At 63.2% G+C, this 17,413-nt stretch overlaps 1 protein-coding gene across 1 annotated transcript; it reads left to right on the top strand.

The window, feature by feature from the left end:
* Positions 1 to 2: 2 nt before the first annotated feature.
* On the top strand, positions 3 to 16,917 carry SMTNL2 (smoothelin like 2; the record flags this gene model as incomplete). The annotated part of the gene is made up of 8 exons (XM_040452953.1): positions 3 to 92; positions 6,467 to 6,557; positions 7,015 to 7,257; positions 7,814 to 7,880; positions 8,541 to 8,687; positions 9,421 to 9,538; positions 9,747 to 9,898; positions 16,120 to 16,917. Coding segments are annotated over 8 exons (1,035 nt in total), but the record flags the coding sequence as incomplete, so codon positions are not given.
* Positions 16,918 to 17,413: the final 496 nt, after the last annotated feature.

Raw genomic sequence — 17,413 nt, 5'->3', positions numbered from 1 at the left:
CGCCCGCGCCCGGCGTCCCCAGCCGCGCGCCCCGCCTGGGCACCGCGCGCTTCGCCAGCCACGCCACCTTCTCGCTGTCCGGCCGCGGCCAGGTGAGCCTCGGGGCGGGGGGCGCGGACGCGGGGGTGCTGGGCTGGGGGCAGGGCCTCTGCCGGCCGCGCGGGGACTCACTCCGGGGTGGGAGAGGGCCCTAGAAGCCTGCCCGCTGCACCTGTCTCCGGCTCCCGGCCCCCTCCTTTCTTGGGAGCCAGGCCCTGTCTGCCCCGAGTCCTGACTCCCTCTCCCCTTTGTCCCATGACGCTGAGGGTTCGGGCGCTGAGGTTCGGCCCCTCACCGGTTCAACACCGCCTGGGCCTCGCCGGCAGCCCCCGGCTCCCCCACCTCCATTCATGCGCCCGCTGCGTCGCCGCTTCACTGAGGCCTGACGGCTCTCGTTATTAATTAACCCAGACTGAGAACTCAGGCCCGTGTGGGGGGTGTGTGTGTGTGTGTGTGTGTGTGTGTGTGTGTGTGTGTGTGTGCGCATGTGAGGGGGAGGCCAGGAGGACGCAGTGTGGTCGGGGCGGCAGCGTTTGGGAACTCGCAGGGGGTAAAGACAGATGGGAAACCAGCCTGGAGCAGTCTCCAGCTTCCTGGGGTCAGTGACCCGCGTGGGGGTGGGGTGGAGGCCGGTGTGGACCAGCACGCCCAGCATGGGGCCTCCTGGAGAGGCAGGTTAGAATGTTTCCATGGTGTGCGCGGTGGCCTTAGGTGGGATTTTCCACTCTGCTCAGGCATGTGCTCTGGGGTGCGGTTTCCAGGGTCCGGGTCTGAGCGCTTTGCACCTGCTCCCCCTCCTTGGTTCCATCCGTCATCCGTGCAGATCTCCTGTGTGGGCTGGGCTGCACCTCGGGGGCCAGGAGGAGGGGGAATCCCATCAGCCCCTGGAGGTCCCAGCCGGGTGGGAGGTGGCCCCAGACAGAGCAGTGCCAACAGTGCAGGCAGCTGGACCGGATGTTGGGCCCCGGTCCCTTCCAGGTGGGTGTCCCGGGAAGGCTTCTGTGCCGGAAGCCCAGGGCTGGCTGTAGCTGCTGCTGCAGGTGCGGGTGCGATGGGGACTGTGCACGTGCAGGCTTGGCGACGCTTTCGGGGGTGGGGGGGGTGGAGAGGGGGGCTGGTGGGACTGAGAGGGGAGGGCTGAATTGTGAAGGCCCTCTGGGAGCTGGCTAAGGGAGCTGGGCTCTGTCCCTGGTGTCCGGTGCTCCGTGTGAAGGGTCTGGAAATGTGGAGACACTTAATTCTGTGCCATGAGCACAACATACTACACATCCATGGTATAAAATCACGGTGCGGTGAGCCCACACGTGCCTAATCAACTGTGTCATCGGCTGTTTCTGAAGTTGGGTTTTAACACACGTTTGCTACTTGTCTGCTCACGGAAGCAGCTTCCCAAGTGTCCAGAGACATAACGTCCCAGTCATATGTGTGTGACCGCAGGTACGCACGTGCGTGCTCATGCATGTGTGACAGGAGGCTTTCCCGTCATCCAGCTGTCTCGGTGGGAATTGGCCGTTCTCACCTCAGGTGACTTAGTCATCTTGCGTATCACGGGGGTGGTGGGTGAGGGGCACTGGGCAGGGAGGGACAAGGTTCTCCTTGTTCTGCAAGGTCCGGCAAGGATGGATGACGGGTTGGAGGGTGGCTGGAGACGGGGTGGGTTGAGTGGGATGGTCCAAGGAGAGGAGACGATCTTCAAGGGGGAGTCGGCAGGGAGGCACAGACAGGAGCCGTGCCTGGGGAGCTATTGGGTCACAGATCGGGGTGGGTGGGGGAGGATGCCGGGATCTGTCTGGGTCCTGTCCAGTGTGAGGGGCCGCGGGACATCCAGGCCAAGCTGTCCCAGAGCGGGTGCAGTCCCTGATCTGGCGAGCCAGGAGGAGTCAAGGCTGGACTTCAGGGAGACATCAGGGCAGAGCCTACAGCAGAGCCCTGAAGTGGGTAAGGTGTTCAGGTAATTGTGCAGCAGGACGGGGAGGAGCTGCTGGGCAGCTAGGGGGTCCCAGAGAGCCCGCCCCTAGAAGTCAAGGGGACAGCACTTGGAGGAAGGGGTTAGGGACGCCACAGCTCTTTATGGGATAGGGGTGGAGTCACGAATGGGAAGTGGGTGTGGGCTTCAGAAAGGTATAGATGGGCACTTGGGTGGAGGATGGCCAAGGTCTCCAGGGGGTCAGAGGTCGTGCAGCCCCCTGCGCCGAGGCAGCACCCCCTCTGCTGGCTTCAGAAGCGTTGTCCCCACTTCTCCTGCAGCCCCCTCTCAGGAGCGCTGACGGGCGGCCTCCAGCCAGTTTCTGGTGGCAAAGGGGACTGTGGAGACATCTGCATGTCCCCACTCTAGCAGCCCACGACTGGGTGCTCAGTCACGACCTGGGAGTCAGGGCTCCAGGCTGGGACCCAGGGTGGCTGGTTCTGTGTTTCATGCCCCGGGTCTGTGTCACAGCGGGGAGGGGCCAGTTACAGCCGAGGTGAGGCCAGCGGGGCCTGGTGTTACACCGCCCCTCTGTAATAAGCGGTGACATTTAGAGAATCTTTTGGTTTCTGCTGTTTCAAACTTGGGGCTGTTGGAAGTGCATCATACTTAGCGTGTAAATGGGTCCTGAACTCCGTGCGGAAAGAGTCGATCGTGGAATCCACTTTTGAGTGCACAAGCCTTGACCTTGCTAAGTGGTAAGGAGACAGAAGAGTCGCCAGGGCGGCTCCAGGAGGAGGGAGAGGGCAGGGCCATGGAGTGGGAGAAACCAAGGTGGACTTCCTGTAGGAGGCCCAAGTCCCGGAAGCAGACAGGAGCTGCTTTTGTCATGTTTGCCGCGAGGCCCGCGGAGCACCTCCTCAAAGGTCGACCTCAGTTTCTCAGGATCTAAACCAAGGGGGATCGGGCCAGGCTGGATGGGCGCCTCAACTCTGAGCCGACTGGCTCCTTATAACGGTGACATCAGCAGGGTCTGTTCACAAGCATCCACAGAGCCGCAGCCGTGGCCTCGCAGGCAGAGGGAGCCCGCGGGGGCCTGTGGTACGGCGGCAGCCTGAGGCCGGGCCGGGCCGGGCCGGGCCTGGAGCGTGGCCCTTGGAAATGTCCTCGGCTGGGCTGGAGGCCCGGGCCCCTCGCTGGCGGAGGCCCTCAGGGCCGGCTGCCAGGAGTTCTGGGTCGAGGCCTGCCGGCTGTGAAAGAAACCAGACTCCCTTATCTGCCTTCCTTTCCCAGACACACCGTGTGATAAGAGAGGTAAATGCTGTGGGGAGATGTTTGGGTTGAGTCTTGAAAGCCGAGTGTGAGTGGGGGATGGGCAGCAGTCTCAGGACCGGCTTCTGGCCCCTCCCGGGCTCCGGCGCCCACGCGTGAGCCCCCGCACGTGAGCCCGCACGGGGCCGGCAGCACTGAGAATGCCTGAAATTTTCGCACCCTCCCGAAGCGTCTGCAAAGTTCCCCGTGAGAGGATCGTACCTCCCGGAGTCCCTGCAATCAGACCTGTGTCACCCTGCGCCTCCCTCTCATGCTCTCAGGCCTGGGCTCCCTTATGCGGGGGGGGGGGGGGGGGGGGGGGGGGGGGGGGCGGGGCTCTTCCTAAAGCCCAGATGGGGACCGTTCTGTGCTAGTTCCTGTTCCCAGGGCTCACCGGTGATTTCTGCCCCAGCACACAGAGGCTGCCCCGCCCCGGTTCTCTTCCTGGGGGTGAGGCAGCCCTCCTCCCCCATGCCGGGAGACGCTGGGAGAGTGTGTCTGAGGTCCCAGGGTGTGCTTGGGGACCAGGACAAGGCCTCTGTTCTGCAAAGGCCCTGCTGGGACGCTTATCCCGTTGTTAACCCTCTTCCTCCCCCTCATCTGGCTAAGACAGGTCTGGCAGGGACCGGGACCCGCCCCGCCCCAGGTCCCGGGGGACACGTTTGTCCTGAGCTGTCCTCTGTTCTCTGGAAGGCCAGAGTGCCTTGTGGACAAAGTCTCAGGTTGGGGTAGGAGACCCGGGTCCCAAACTTCCACTCCGCTACCCCTCCCCAGCCCGTCCCGCCAACGGGTTGTGTGATGATGGTTGGCGGGTGGTCTCCCAATGACCCCTTGGCCTGAGGGGACAAGGGGTAGTTCCAGTCGAGGGGAAGTGGCAGTGGGGGGGGGGGTGGTGGCGGGCAGGAGACCCAGGAATCTGGCTGGTCCAGAACCTACTTCCTGTCTGGTTGTGGCTCCTGGTCCCCTGGGGCGTCATGGGGGTGGGGGACCTGCTACGTGCAGGGGCAGGCGTCTGGGGGCCCCCCATTCCTGGGAACGTGGTTTCACCATCACCCTGTCCCTCCAGGCCCCTACCCAGACCTGTGGCACCGGTTGGGCCAGAGTAGGAGGGTGGGGGGACATGGAGACCCCAGGCTGAGCTGGCCCCGGTGACAGGTAGGGGCTGGAGTTCAGGGTGGACCGGCTGTTTCTCCTTGTGCTGCTGATTTGGCTTCAAGTTAGGGGTGCCCGCAGGGGTCCCCCTTCTCCACAGCCTGGCCCCTCCCTCTCTGTCCTCCTGAGTCAGGACTTGAGGGGTCCCCTCTGCTCCCCGGGCCCCCCCCGCCCCCCCGCCCAGGGCTCTGAGTCCTGTCCTTTCCTCCTTCTGCAGGGACCCACACCCCACAGAGGGACAGCCCCTTCCAACTCCTCCCCTGTCCTCCCAGCTTCTCCCCCTCCGCCCTCTCCCACCCCACCCCTACCTCATTCAGTCCCTAAATCACCTGCCGGCCTCTTCTTTGCTAAACCCAGTGAGCGCCGTTCAGATCTCATCTCGACCATTTCCTTGACCGGAGGCCGCCTTTGGGCGCCCCAGGCACACGCCTGTGTCCTTCCTGAATGTGTCTACCTGCCTCACCCGGCCTTCTCCGGGTTTTCTCCCTGCACCTCTGGCTGCCCCTCTGTAGACCCCTCTTCTCCCCCCAGGCCCCCCTCACCCCTGGCCACTTCTTGCTCTGGGCGTGTGTCGGGGACACAGGACTCCTGCTTGTCCCTCATTGTTCCCTCCATCCTTCTGTCCTGTCTCTTAAACTGTAGACCCAAACACACAGCTGTGTCCTGACCTCACCTCCTGGATTTCCCAGGGGCACCTTACACTCCATGTGGCCCGAACTGAAGTCCCTGCTTTTCCACCAACGCCCCTTCCTTCCCCCTCAGGTCACTTATCCCTGCAGTCGCCCATCAGAACGCATCACAACTCCAAGTCGTCTGTCTGTGCAGACGCTAGTTGTCCCCTCCTCATCCACCTGGCGTACCCTACACCCGGCTTGGGCACTGCTGCCTCTGGGGGGCCCTCCCTGACCTGCTGGGCTGGACGCACTCTCGGGCTCTGCTCGAGGTCCTGGCTCCCCCGCCAGAGCGATCCCCCCATGGCGCAGTGGCCACCCCTAGCACTGGCTGAGGGGCCGCTGAGCCATCTGGGGCCAGGGGTGGTCTTTAGTCATCTCGGAACCTTGCAGGCAAGAGCCAGCCTGGAGGTGTCTCGGGAGAGGTGTAGCCAGCCTCCAAGTGGCCCTTAGTACTGGGGGTCTGCCCCGATCCCCTTCCCGCCAGGCAGACCCCGTCAGCCCTGTGGACACGCCGGGCCCTCCCCACCTCCCTCGCTTTGGGAGAGGCAGGAGCTCAGTGCAGGAGGACGTCCCTCCTGGCCACAGATCACAGGTGATTCTCACGTGTCACTGTGGACAGGACACCTCTTCTCGGAGCCTTGGGCTTTCCCTGCCGCGTGGGGGTGTTAGCACGCACCTGAGAGGACGGAAGCACATTGGCGTAACTGGTGTGGCCAGAAAAGGGCCTGATGCTCTGCAGTGTACCTCCCTTATCTCAGACGGGGACACTGAGACCCAGCAGCGGCGTGACCTGACCCCCCGGCTCCCCCAGGGGCTCTGGTATTGGCTCCACTGAGGTTCGGGGGGGGGGGGCTGGAGGGCCCCGGAGCCTGTCAGACCCTCGTATCCCGGGCATCCAGGCAAAATCTTGTGACCGCGTCCCATGGAAGGTCCTCAGCGCGAAGGCCCCAGTGCCTGCTGTTGGCCCAGAGAACCTTAGGGTTCTGGTTTCAGCGCCCCTACACGGGCATCCGTGTCGGCTGGCCACGCGGGGGTGAGAAGGGCCAGGCTCTTGCCGGGGCATATGGTCCAGGCAGGGGAAGGGTGGGCCACTTTGCGCCCTGCCAGGACCCCCATTCTGATCTTTGTCTCTAATGCTTTTGGAGTCTGGGGTGAGCCCGGGAGAGTCGTTTGCCTGGCAGGATCGTGGGGGCTCAGCAGCCGGGGCTGGGTCCACGCCAGCTCGCTGTGTGGCCTGTGCCCAGTACCGTATCTCCCAGGGGCTGTCTCACACGGCAGTGTTACTTGTCCCCAGAACTGGGGGGGGGGGGCCTCAGACAGCAATCTCGGGAGGGGGCAGCCAGCCCTGCCTGACTGGGCCACCCTGGTGCGTGTGTCTCTGTAGAGCGTGGATCACCAGGACGAAGCCAGCGAGGTGGACACAAGAAAGGCCTCAGACTCGTGCATCGTTGAGAACGGTCACCAGCCTGGGACAGGTAGGGGCCGACGGCAAGGGGGGCCGTCCCGCGGCCGGGAGGGGCCGTGGCCCTGAACCCCAGCAGGCCGACAGGCTGCCCGGAGGGCGGCTTCACTCGGGGTGAAGTAGAACTCTGTCAACGCAGAGGCAAATGGGAGGTCTCGAGGGGATGGACTTCTCTGTTTCCGGAGGAAGCAAGTGGGCCCCGAGGAGATGTCCACGCAGCGGACAGCACGGCGTGGCCGACAGGCTAGGTAGTATTTACTGAACTGATGGTGACAGCAGTGTGGAACAGACATAAACTCCGGTTGCACTGAGGCGTCCCCAGAAGAGGGAGGTCAGGGAGGCCTTCCTGGAAGAGGTGGGAGGAGGGTTCACAGAAGCTGGAGTCCTACTGGGCGGCGGGGGGCGGCCCGAGGCCCCTGCAGATGCCTTGGCTGACTCCCCCCACCTTCCCCACTGGCCTCGTGTTTCAGGTCTGGGCGATGGGTCCCCAGAAGCCGCTGGAACCTTATCAGCACCAGAGCCCCCCAGGCCTCGCCCCGTGAGCCTCTCCCTGCAGCTGCCTCACCAGCCGGTCACGGCCGTCACTCGGGTCTCGGAGAGGTTTTCAGGGGAGACCTCGGCCGCGGCTCTCTCGCCCACGTCTGCTGCCATCCTGGGGGGCCCCAGCCCGAGCCCCAGTGAGGCCACCGCACCCCGGACTCCAGGTCCCAGCGGTAGGAGTGGGAGAGCATAGCCTGGGTGCAGACCCCACAGGGGTGGGGGGCTGGCGAGAGACTCGGAAAACCTGGGACGGAGCTGCCCACCCTGTGCCCGGTCCCTGTGATGCGCCCTTCCCTGCCTGACTCCTTCCAGAGTTGCCGTGAACTGGCGGCTTCCCTCGGGTAGACCGTGGCTTTCATTCCGGGTCAGGCTGTGGTGAGGACGTGGCTGGCACCCTGCGCACTTGGCAGGGCTCCACCAGCCTGCTGTGGGCCTGTGGTCAGGGCCTGTGGTGTGTGCTGGGGTGGGGCTTCCAAAATGAGGGTCTGGCGACAAAGCGTGCTGCACCCTGGGACCTGTGCTCCCCAAAGCAGCCGGGAAGGCCTACAACACCTTTTATGTCCGAGCTCTGAGCTCCTAGCCCCTCTCCCTCAACTGTTGGCCATGGGGGGCCAGCCTAGTGGGGGGGGGGGCTGCCCATCCAGGGAGCGGTGTTGGGTCAGGGAAGGGCGCCGGTGGCTGGCCCTCCCCAAGGCCGTGGCTACTTCTGTTCCTCTCCTTGTCCTGCAGAGAAGAGTCCTTCCACCCCGAGGTTGAGCTCTGGCTATGGGGCAGCATCGGCCGGCAGGAGCGACAGGTGCGTCAGGGTGAGGCGGCCGGGTGGGCTGTGCCGTCCTGGGACTTGGGCTCCCTGTGCTGACCCGGACCTTGGAGAGCCGGGCAGCGGGTTGCAGGGGAGGCCGGGCCGCGGGGGCTCGCTGGACAGCCTCGTTTGGAGAAATGTGGCCGAGGCTGGCTTCTCCGTGGACCCCGCAGAGCGGGTCTGTGTGGAGGTGGGAGGGGGTGTCTCCGTCCCCACAGAGGAAGGAGGGTGGGAGGGCCTCTCCCTGCGGGTGCCCAGAGAGGCCCTGCCCCCCTCATGGTACAGACCCCCTCCCCCAGCCTGCAGCTGTCCCCATATTCCCCCAGGCCAGCTGGCTGGGGCTGGGGGGGCTCGCTTGGCTTTTCTTTTAATAATAAAGGAGAATGGTGACTTTCTGGTCAACCGTTCAGGAGGAAACAAAGAGGGGCCTGGTGGGGCTGGTTCGGGGTCCACCTTCTGCCCCAGGAATTGACAGCTGCTGAGGGGTGATTATGCCAGGCATTGGGTGCCCCCTGCAGCGGGCCAGACCTCTCAGTCAGAACCTGCCCAACAGGTTGTGCCTCCTTTGTTCCTGCCTCGGTCACTGGGGGGAGGGGGGCCCTGGGCCCGAGTGGGCTGGGATATTCCTGACTCGGTGGTTCTCTCTCTCCTCAGCCCACCCCTGGTGACGCCTCGGTCTCCACCAGCCACCGCCCAGGCCCGGCGCCGGGAGCTGGTCAGGTCGCAGACGCTGCCCCGCACGTCTGGGGCGCAGGCCCGGAAGGCCTTGTTTGAGAAGTGGGAGCGCGACACCGCGGGCAAGTACGCACGCTGGCGCCCAGACCCACGTGGGAGCCAGGCCGCGCAGGAAAGCCGGCCCAGTCCTCTTCCCCGGGGGCCGGGCGCAAGGGCAGGGCCCATGATGAGAGCCCCTCGCCTGCCCTGTTCCAGAGGTGCCCCAGGCCGCCCTCCCCGCCTCGCCTGGCAGGACGGGGAGACCACAAGGGATAGTGGGTTAGGATTCCCAGGGTGGGGGGGGGGGGTGCTGTGGGGTGACCCTCTGCCCCCCTTAGGGACAGGGCTGGTCTTTGAACAGGGATCCAGTCGTCAGCATGACACCTGCTGGGTGCAGGGTGGGGTCCCAGCCTGTGTGGTGAGGATGCCCCTAGCCCCAGCTTCCTGTGACCAGTGAGGGAGACCGACCAGGGCAGTTTCCCCGCTGAGCCAGATCTGGGCTGTGTCCTTGGGGCCACCAGGGGGACCACCCTCCCGGGGCTAGGAGGCTAGGAAGGGAGCTGTCAGTGAGGGTTACGTCTGGGCAGCTGGGACGAAGGGAAGGGAGCAGAGGGCAGGGGCCTGAGGCCACATGGGCTGCGGTCCCCTGTCCCAGGATTGCCAGGTGACCCCCGATTCCCAGTGTGGGAAATGGATGCGGGCTGGCGGCCGGAGGGAGGGTGGTCCTGCCAGCGGGGCGTCTCCCCAGGGTGAGCAGAGCAGGTGGTGTGCGAGCGGTGGGGACCCGCGGCCCCACAGCAGGCAGGCGCTCTTTGCACAGGGGGAAGGGCGAGGTGCGGGCCAAGCTGAAACGGTCGCAGAGCTTCGGTGTGGCCAGTGCGAGCAGCATCAAGCAGCTCCTGCTGGAGTGGTGCCGGCAGAAGACCCTTGGCTACCAGGTGGGTCCAGACCCCGCCCTGGCCTGGGGGTGGGGGTGGGGGACCCCTTGGCTACCAGGTGGGCCTAGGCCCGCCCCAGCCCAGGGGCCCCTGGTCTGCTCTGGGAGAGGCTGGGAGCATCTGCTTGATGGGTTAAATTGGGTGGGGGGCGCGGAGGTGGGACGGAACCCCCGCTCACGCCCCTGTGTTGCCCCCGGCCCTCCGGAAGCACGTAGACCTGCAGAACTTCTCGTCCAGCTGGAGCGACGGCATGGCCTTCTGCGCCCTGGTGCACTCATTCTTTCCCGACGCCTTCGACTACGGCGCCCTGAGTCCCGCGCAGAGGCAGAAGAACTTTGAGCTGGCCTTCACCATGGCCGAGTGAGTATGGCGGGTGCTGAGCCCCGCTCCTGCCCGGGGGAGTCGTCTGCAAGGGTCCTGAGGCCATCCCACGGCCTCCTGTACGGATGGGGAGACTGAGGCCTGAGGGGTCGCCCACACTCGGTGCACCTGCCCCTCTCGCTGGGCGCCTGGCCTCTGCTGTGTGGTCTGGGAGGCCAGCCACGGGCCGGGCGTGAGGGACTGCGGGGCGGGCTCTCCCAGGGCACCCAGCCTGTCCTCTGAGGGTTGGTGGGGAGACACTGTTGCTTGGGCAAGCAGGACGTTGAATAATGTCTGCCTCGGAAACACTTTTAAAAATTCTTCGATAAGTAGATTTTGCTTCCTTAAATGTTGTCCTAGCGTTTGCTACGAAATCGTCTGTGTTCCTAAGACTGGCTCCGGGAGGCGATTGGGTGGGGAGAGATTCTGGGATTCCCTTGGCACTCGGGAAGCCAGTCTGGGATTTGGCTGGTGGCTCAGGGCAGCCCCTGGGGCATCGCGGTTCTAGCTGGGGTCGGGAGGTGGGGGGTTGCAGGCTGTCCCCTGGGGCTGGTCGGCCTGACGTTGTGGGGCCCGGAGAGCAGCTGTGTGGGGAGGGCTGGCTCACGGGCTGTGCGTGTGGGCAGCGGCTGGACCAGCTCACGGCGGCTGGCAGGGAGCTGGGGCAGAGGGCCTCCTGTCGGTTGGTCACAGTCCAGAAGCAGAGGCTCAGGGGAGCCTGGGGGCGGGGCTCAGGGGATGCTCAGGGGATGCTGGGGGTGGGGGGGGGTGGGGGGGAGGAAGGTGAGAGGGAAGGCGCGGTCTCCTGGAGGGAATGTTTGTCTCCTGCCGCAGCCTCTGTGCCTGGACGTAAGCCCGTGAGCAGCGCCTGCCCACCAGGTCTGCATCCCCGCTGCCCTGACCAGGGCCTGCCCTGACCAGGGGGAGGCCTCGCTCCAGACCTCTGTGCCCTCCGCACTCCGTTCCTGGACCCCAGCCCTGGCCGGGGAAGGGGTCGGAGCCTACGGGTCAGTCCTGGGGGCAGAGGGGAGCCGGCCTGAGTTGTGGGAATGTCGCCGTTGCCCCCGTGCAGTGGTCTCAGGTGACATGCCGGGACTCTCGGCCCCCGCGGGGTCACAGAACTCCTTCTCTTTCTTGGCTGCTCGAGCTAGCTGTCTTCCTAATCGCAGAAACAGCTCTGGTTGGAGTGTGTTATGCAACTGGACCCAGACGGCGGTGAACCAGAGCCAAGGGGGACAGCACAATGTCGGGGAGGGACGCCTCGCAGGGGGAGGCCCGGCTGCTCGGGCCTAGAGACGGTGGCTGTCAGAGCAGACTGAGTGTGCAGGGCGGGGGCTCTGGTGTGGGCGCCGCACCCCAGGACCCACCCCGGAAACTGGGCCGGCGAGGCCCCACTCGGGCCCCTGGTGTTTTCTTCCACAGACCAGGCTGGGCCGGGAGAGGGGGCCCTGGGCCTCAGGGTGGTGGCCCTGCCTCCCAGATGGTGGGGAGCACAGCCCCGCCCCGACAGCCAGAGCCAGATTGCTCTGTGGCTGTGCTTTCCCAGACGTGGGCACCTCCAGTCTCGGAGCACAGAGCACGTTCCTTCTGTTCCCAGCCTGGAGGGTCAGGGTGTGTGCAGGCCGCTCCACATTTTGCCTCCCTCCTCCCCAGAGCAAACGGTGGGGTGGGGGTGGGGGTCTGCCCTGCCTGAAGCCTGGCCCTGCCTCTTTGTGGCCTGAGTATGGCTGGGGAGGGGAGGGTGGTCTGCCGGCTAGGGGCCCAGGGCAGGCCTGTGTGGGGAGCTTGTTTGGGGCCTGGGAAGGGACCTCCCCTGGGAGTCCCTGGGAGAGGTGACCTCGCAGATATGGGGGGGCGGGGTAGGAAGGTGGCCTCCTAAGAAGACAGCAGCTTGGGTCACCTGGCTCGCTCCCGGGACAACAGGCTGGAAGGAAAGCACAGGACCCCTGCTGGACGGTTCTGTCTACCAGTTTCTTAGCAGACACTCCCCAGGTTTGCCAGCGAAGGTCCGGCAGACTCATGGGCCCACAGGCGGCAGGAGCAGGCTGTGCGGGGTGACAGGGGTCTGGGCTCCATGGGGTCACAGCCTTTGCACAGGAACAGAGGACAGACAGGCCCCTCAAACCGGGGGTTCACCCCCCCCCCCCCACACACATCAGGAAGGAAACGTTTGCAGACCCTTCTGCGAGCGAGGGCCTTAAAACCACAAAGACGCACCGGGAACTGGGTGGCGTGAGCCGTGTGCTACCCCCCCTCCCGGGAACTCCCGGCCCCGAAGATTCCCCGCGGCCTAATCTGTGCGAGCAATGCGGTGTTGACAGCAAAGTACGAGCCCTTGTTGGACAGGTGTCCTGGGCTTGGAGAGCGGGAAGACCGGTCCTTTTATGGAAGGGGTGCGGCGGTGCGCGGGGGCCCTGCCCTCTGCGCCCTGCGCCCCACATCTCCAGGCCGAGCGCCCGCCCAGAGCCGGACGTGTGGCCTGAGGCTCCCGCTTGCCCTGCAGGGAATGTGTCCTGCTCTCGGGTTACGCCCAAGCAGAAGGGGCTTCGGGCTATTTGTAGTGTCCATGTGTCTCTGTCTAAAACCAGACTGGAGGCTGTAGTCCGAGCCTGGCATCTGCGTTTAGCGAAGGCTTAAACAAATAAAAATAGCCCCTTGAGCCCCTCCTCCCTCGCCCTCACAGGCCAGCCCCGTGCCGACCGCAGATCGTGACAGAGCCGGGGCAGGAGAGTCCTCGGAACCTCGCTTTTAAGCCCCAGGCGAGGTGGGGCTCAGTACGTTCACTCAGAAACGATGGCACGCCGGTGTCACCCCGGTTCTTGCTCCTCGGTGCCATTGAAGTGCCTTGTGCGTTTCCCTTTGGGCTTTCTCGCGGCGCGGGAGTTACGCTCCCGTCGCTGTTACAGACGCACTTGCTTCCTTTTAATTTGAAAGGCAATGGGGTGTGTGCCCAATAGTGTTCTGCCTTCACCGTACCTCAACTCTTTAAAAAGGGCAGTTGTTGGGGCGCCTGGGTGGCGCAGTCGGTTGGGCGTCCGACTTCAGCCAGGTCACGATCTCGCGGTCCGTGAGTTCGAGCCCCGCGTCGGGCTCTGGGCTGATGGCTCAGAGCCTGGAGCCTGTTTCCGATGCTGTGTCTCCCTCTCTCTCTGCCCCTCGCCCGTTCATGCTCTGTCTCTCTCTGTCCCAAAAATAAATAAACGTTGAAAAAAAAAAATTAAAAAAAAAAATAAAAAAAAAAGGGCAGTTGGGGCCTCTAATATTTTGAGACTTGGGTATTTTTATAAAAGTCAATACTGACCATTTTCCTTTTCTCGTACCCTGATTCTGAAGTTTCATTCAACCCGCGTGTGCAGCTTTTAGGACTCGTGAGGTTACCGTTGTAGCCGCTGGGGTGGGGACCGGGAAGCCGGAGCCTTGCCCGCGACCTCTCGCCTGGGTTGTAGGGGTGACGGCAGGGTAAGGCCTTAGTGCCCACCCTGACCGCGGCCCTGAGGGCGAAGCCTCGCTGCCCAGGCAGGGATGCCGTGGGTGGGAGCTGGTGCAGAAGGGGGTCAGTGGACCCTCCCTGCGCGGGTTGGAACATCCTAGCCATTGTGGGCGGGAAGAAGAAACCAGAAGCAGGGCACAGGAGAGGGTCCCAGGTGCCCTTTGGAGGCCCAGGGAGGGAACCAGAGAGATGCGGTGTCGGGGAAAGACGTGATAGGAAGATTCTCTTCCGACGCGTGAAAGGCTTTGGTGGGGAAGAAATTAGGCAGAGAACAGACTTGTGGGGTCATCCGTAGAAAGTACCCAGCGGCAAGTGAGCATAGGGAACAGGAGGGAAACTCTTCCTGGCCAAGAGCCACCTGCAGAGGGATTTGACCGCGGGGCGCTGGGGCCCGTGGCCTGAGCCTGGAGAAGAGCAAGGCCAGGCCGGACTCCCCCGTGTCTGCAGGGTGCGTTCGGTTCTCTTCCGAGGCCGAGGTCAGGGCTTTAGTACGGCCCTCCTCTAACTTGGGGACCACTGTGGCCAGCGTCGGGGAGTGATGGTCTGGTGCACATGCATGGCCCGCCCACACGCACCTGGTGCAAATTCGGGCCCCGCCCCCAGGCACCTGACCCGTACGTGGCCCCGCCCACACACACACCTGGTGTGTAGGAAGGGCTCACTCACACACACACCTGGTGCACGTTCAGGGCCCCTGCAGGGCACGCTCACACGCACCTGGCGGGTGTGCAGGCGGCCCTGGGAGGAAGGCAGGAGCAGAGCGCAGCAGGTGCTGACGGCTCAGAAGGTGAACTCAGGCCGGAGAACTTGGATTTGCAGCTCTTCGCCATTAACAAAGCACCTTCCCATGCCTGCCCTTGTCAGAGCTCGCACTTCCCTGACCCCGAGCCTGGCCCGGGCCCATCTGGGATGCCAGGCCCCTGTCACCTCACAAAGCTGCTGGATTCTGCCATTGGCCACCGGCTCCAAACCGAGGGGGAGAGGGCAGTGGGACCTGGGACAGACGTCCCCATTTGCTCTGACATTTGGTTAGTGATAGGACGTCTGGCACATGGCCAGCGCAAGATCCACCCGCGAGATCTGGTCGGCAGGCTCTGGGGTACAGGCCACAACCTTGGAGGTGGGGGTCTGATCTCTGCTGAGGACACGGCTAGCAGACCCAGGACTGAACTCCGCTGTTTAGGTCCCAAATTCTGACGAAAATGGCAACCCCCGGGGACGTGTACTGAGCTCTTTCCAGGCACAGAAGCCGTGCGACCTGCGCTCCCACCCCGCCCCGTGCAGGGGCGATGATTCCACGTGGGGGACCGGGAGCCCGGGAGAAGCCAGGCGTCTTTCTTGCCAGAGTCAGGGAGGACGGGGCCGGCCGTGAACCCCGACAGTCATGCATTTGTTGACGGGGGAGGCGGGGGTCCCTGGAAGCAGGGGAGTGCCCCGTGCTCGCTGCTGAGCAGGGGTGGTCACGGACCGGAGCAGGTGTGGGAGTTTGTTCCGGGCTGGGTCCCCCAGGCCCGCCGCTCTGCGCCCTGGGGAAGCCCGCCTCAGCCTCCGGAAGGACACCCGCTGTTATTTCAGGGTGTGGCGCTGACCCCTGCCGCCGTGGGTGCCGCCTCGTGGGTCGTGGGAGTTGGGGCAGCGGGGGAGCCGCTTTCTTTCCAGGGCAGTGTCTGCACGCATGTTTCCCAGAGCGCGAGGCACAGGCCCAGGGGTCGTAAGTGGAGGTAGGCAGGTTTCTAAGCTTGTGACCCGTCAGCAGGTAGTGACAGCAGGTGAGTGTTTCGTGACCAGCGTTCAGGAACAAGTGTGGGGCAGGAGACACGAAACGCCACGGAGGAAATCTCGGTGGTGAGACGTTTGTGAGCGTTTTCCGCGTGCACGTGCTGACCTGGGGTGAGAAATCACCAAGGGTGCGTCTTGGAAAAGTTTTAAAAGACGGTTTGAGGGGCGCCTGGGTGGCGCAGTCGGTTAAGCGTCCGGCTTCAGCCAGGTCACGATCTCGCGCTCCGTGAGTTCGAGCCCCGCGTCGGGCTCTGGGCTGATGGCTCGGAGCCTGGAGCCTGTTTCCGATTCTGTGTCTCCCTCTCTCTCTGCCCCTCCCCTGTTCATGCTCTGTCTCTCTCTGTCCCAAAAAAATAAATAAATGTTGAAAAAAAAAAATAAAAGACGGTTTGAGAAGCCGTGTGGGTGACTTTTATGTTTTACTTCATTTTACATTTATTTTTCTAGCTCGTGCTGCTTTCCCACAGGCTGCTGACGTACGTCGAAGTTTTTAGTGAAATTTAGTTTTTAAATTAAACTGAAATTTGACTAACAAAGTTTTGACTCGCATTTACTTTTTAAGTGGATTTAGTGAAAAGTTCAAAGTGAAATTAAATTTCACTGAAACTTGCAATAAAGGAAGTCTACTTAAGTCAAAACGTGAGTTGTCGCAGTGGTTCCTGGACGCGGGGGTCTGGGCAACCCGCCTCCGAGTAGGCGACTCCAGGGTCTCAAGAGGTTTCTCGGGGTCTGCTGGGGTCTCTGGGTGTCTCCAGGGCCCTGCTGGGGACTCTCAGGGTCTGCGAGGGTCTCCCAGGGTCTGCTGGGGTCTTCAGGCATCTCTTGGGGGGGGGTCTCCTGGGCTCTCCCGGGGTCATGGAAGGCCCTGTGGGGACACCCCTCCTCTCTCCCCAGGGTGGCGGGGCTGGCCGGTGGCTGGGACCCTGGTCCTGACCCAGCTTCTGTGTTTCAGGAATCTGGCCAACTGTGAGCGCCTCATCGAGGTGGAGGATATGATGGTGATGGGCCGCAAGCCGGACCCCATGTGTGTCTTCACCTACGTCCAGTCTCTGTACAACCACCTGCGTCGCTTTGAATGAAGCCCGTGGGGGCTGGGTGGCCAGGGCGCAGGCCCGGGAGGACACTGTGGGGCGGCCCCACGGGAGTCGCGTGCGTTCTGGTGTGAGCGCGCCCTGGCCGCTGTGTCGCTGATGCGCCCCCCGCGCGCAGGGGCTCCGAGGAGAAGGGAGCGCGCTCGGTGCTACGTGATTATCTCCCTGCAAATAAAAGGCTTGCCTGTGGATTCTGGAATGTGAGATCCCTTTTCCCTTGGGCGAATTTGATACATTGGCTTCACGGGGTTACACTGGTTACCAAGTGTGTGTGCTCAAAATACCCAGAGTTTTTTTTTTTTTTTTTTTTTTTTACTTTCTCACTGTATCTTGGGTTCCCTTCCGCCGTCCCTGGGGCCTCTGCCGGGAAGCAGGGAGGACGCCCCAGCCCAGCCTGACGCGGAACCGTTCAGTCTCCCCCAGGTCCTGGGCGGCAGATGACCTTCAAGTTACCCTGGCTGGCTGGGCGGTGGGAAGGCCGTCACCTGGTCCCCAAAGCTCCCTGTCTCGGGAAGTTAACGCTTTGGGGGAGGACGAGGCCCTTTGTGCATAGAGGTAGTTTTTATTCACATCTTTTTTTAGGGGATTTGCTGGAGATATTTATGAAAAGTAACTATGTACCATTGGCCGTTTGTACATAAAAAGATGTGTCAAACTTCGCTTTGGATTGGTTGTTTCTGTTCGGGACACCTGGGACCTGTGGACGACAGAGTTTGCATGCATTCCAAGTGAAAATCTGCTCAACCCCCCCCTTCTCTGCTTCTGCACCTAGATCGCTGCCCAGGAAGTTGACAACCACGTCCACGTACCTGTCAGTCGGGCTCCCTCGTCCCTGCTGCCGGGGGACGTGGTCTGGGAGTCCCCTCGGGTTTCCAGGGGACTCTGGGCCTTGGCTGGTGGGTCTGTGATAACGGTGGCCCACGTGTGGAGGAAGCCCACCTCGGCCGCTGCTCTGTAGTCACGGCGATTTGTGCTAGGATTCGAACAACATCTTTAGGTCTTTAGCTCCTTCAAGAACCATTTTCTTTCTTTTTTTTTAATGTTTATTTATTTTTGAGACAGAGAGAGACAGAACATGAACAGGGGAGGGTCAGAGAGAGAGGGAGACACAGAATCCGAAGCAGCTCCAGGCTCCGAGCTGTCAGCACAGAGCCC

The sequence above is a fragment of the Herpailurus yagouaroundi genome, unplaced genomic scaffold (genome assembly GCF_014898765.1).
Source record: "Herpailurus yagouaroundi ecotype Mexico unplaced genomic scaffold, PumYag 208, whole genome shotgun sequence".
Lineage (NCBI taxonomy): Eukaryota > Metazoa > Chordata > Mammalia > Carnivora > Felidae > Herpailurus > Herpailurus yagouaroundi.
Note: the sequence above shows the minus strand (reverse complement) of the source record. Positions and strands in the feature narration are given on the sequence as shown.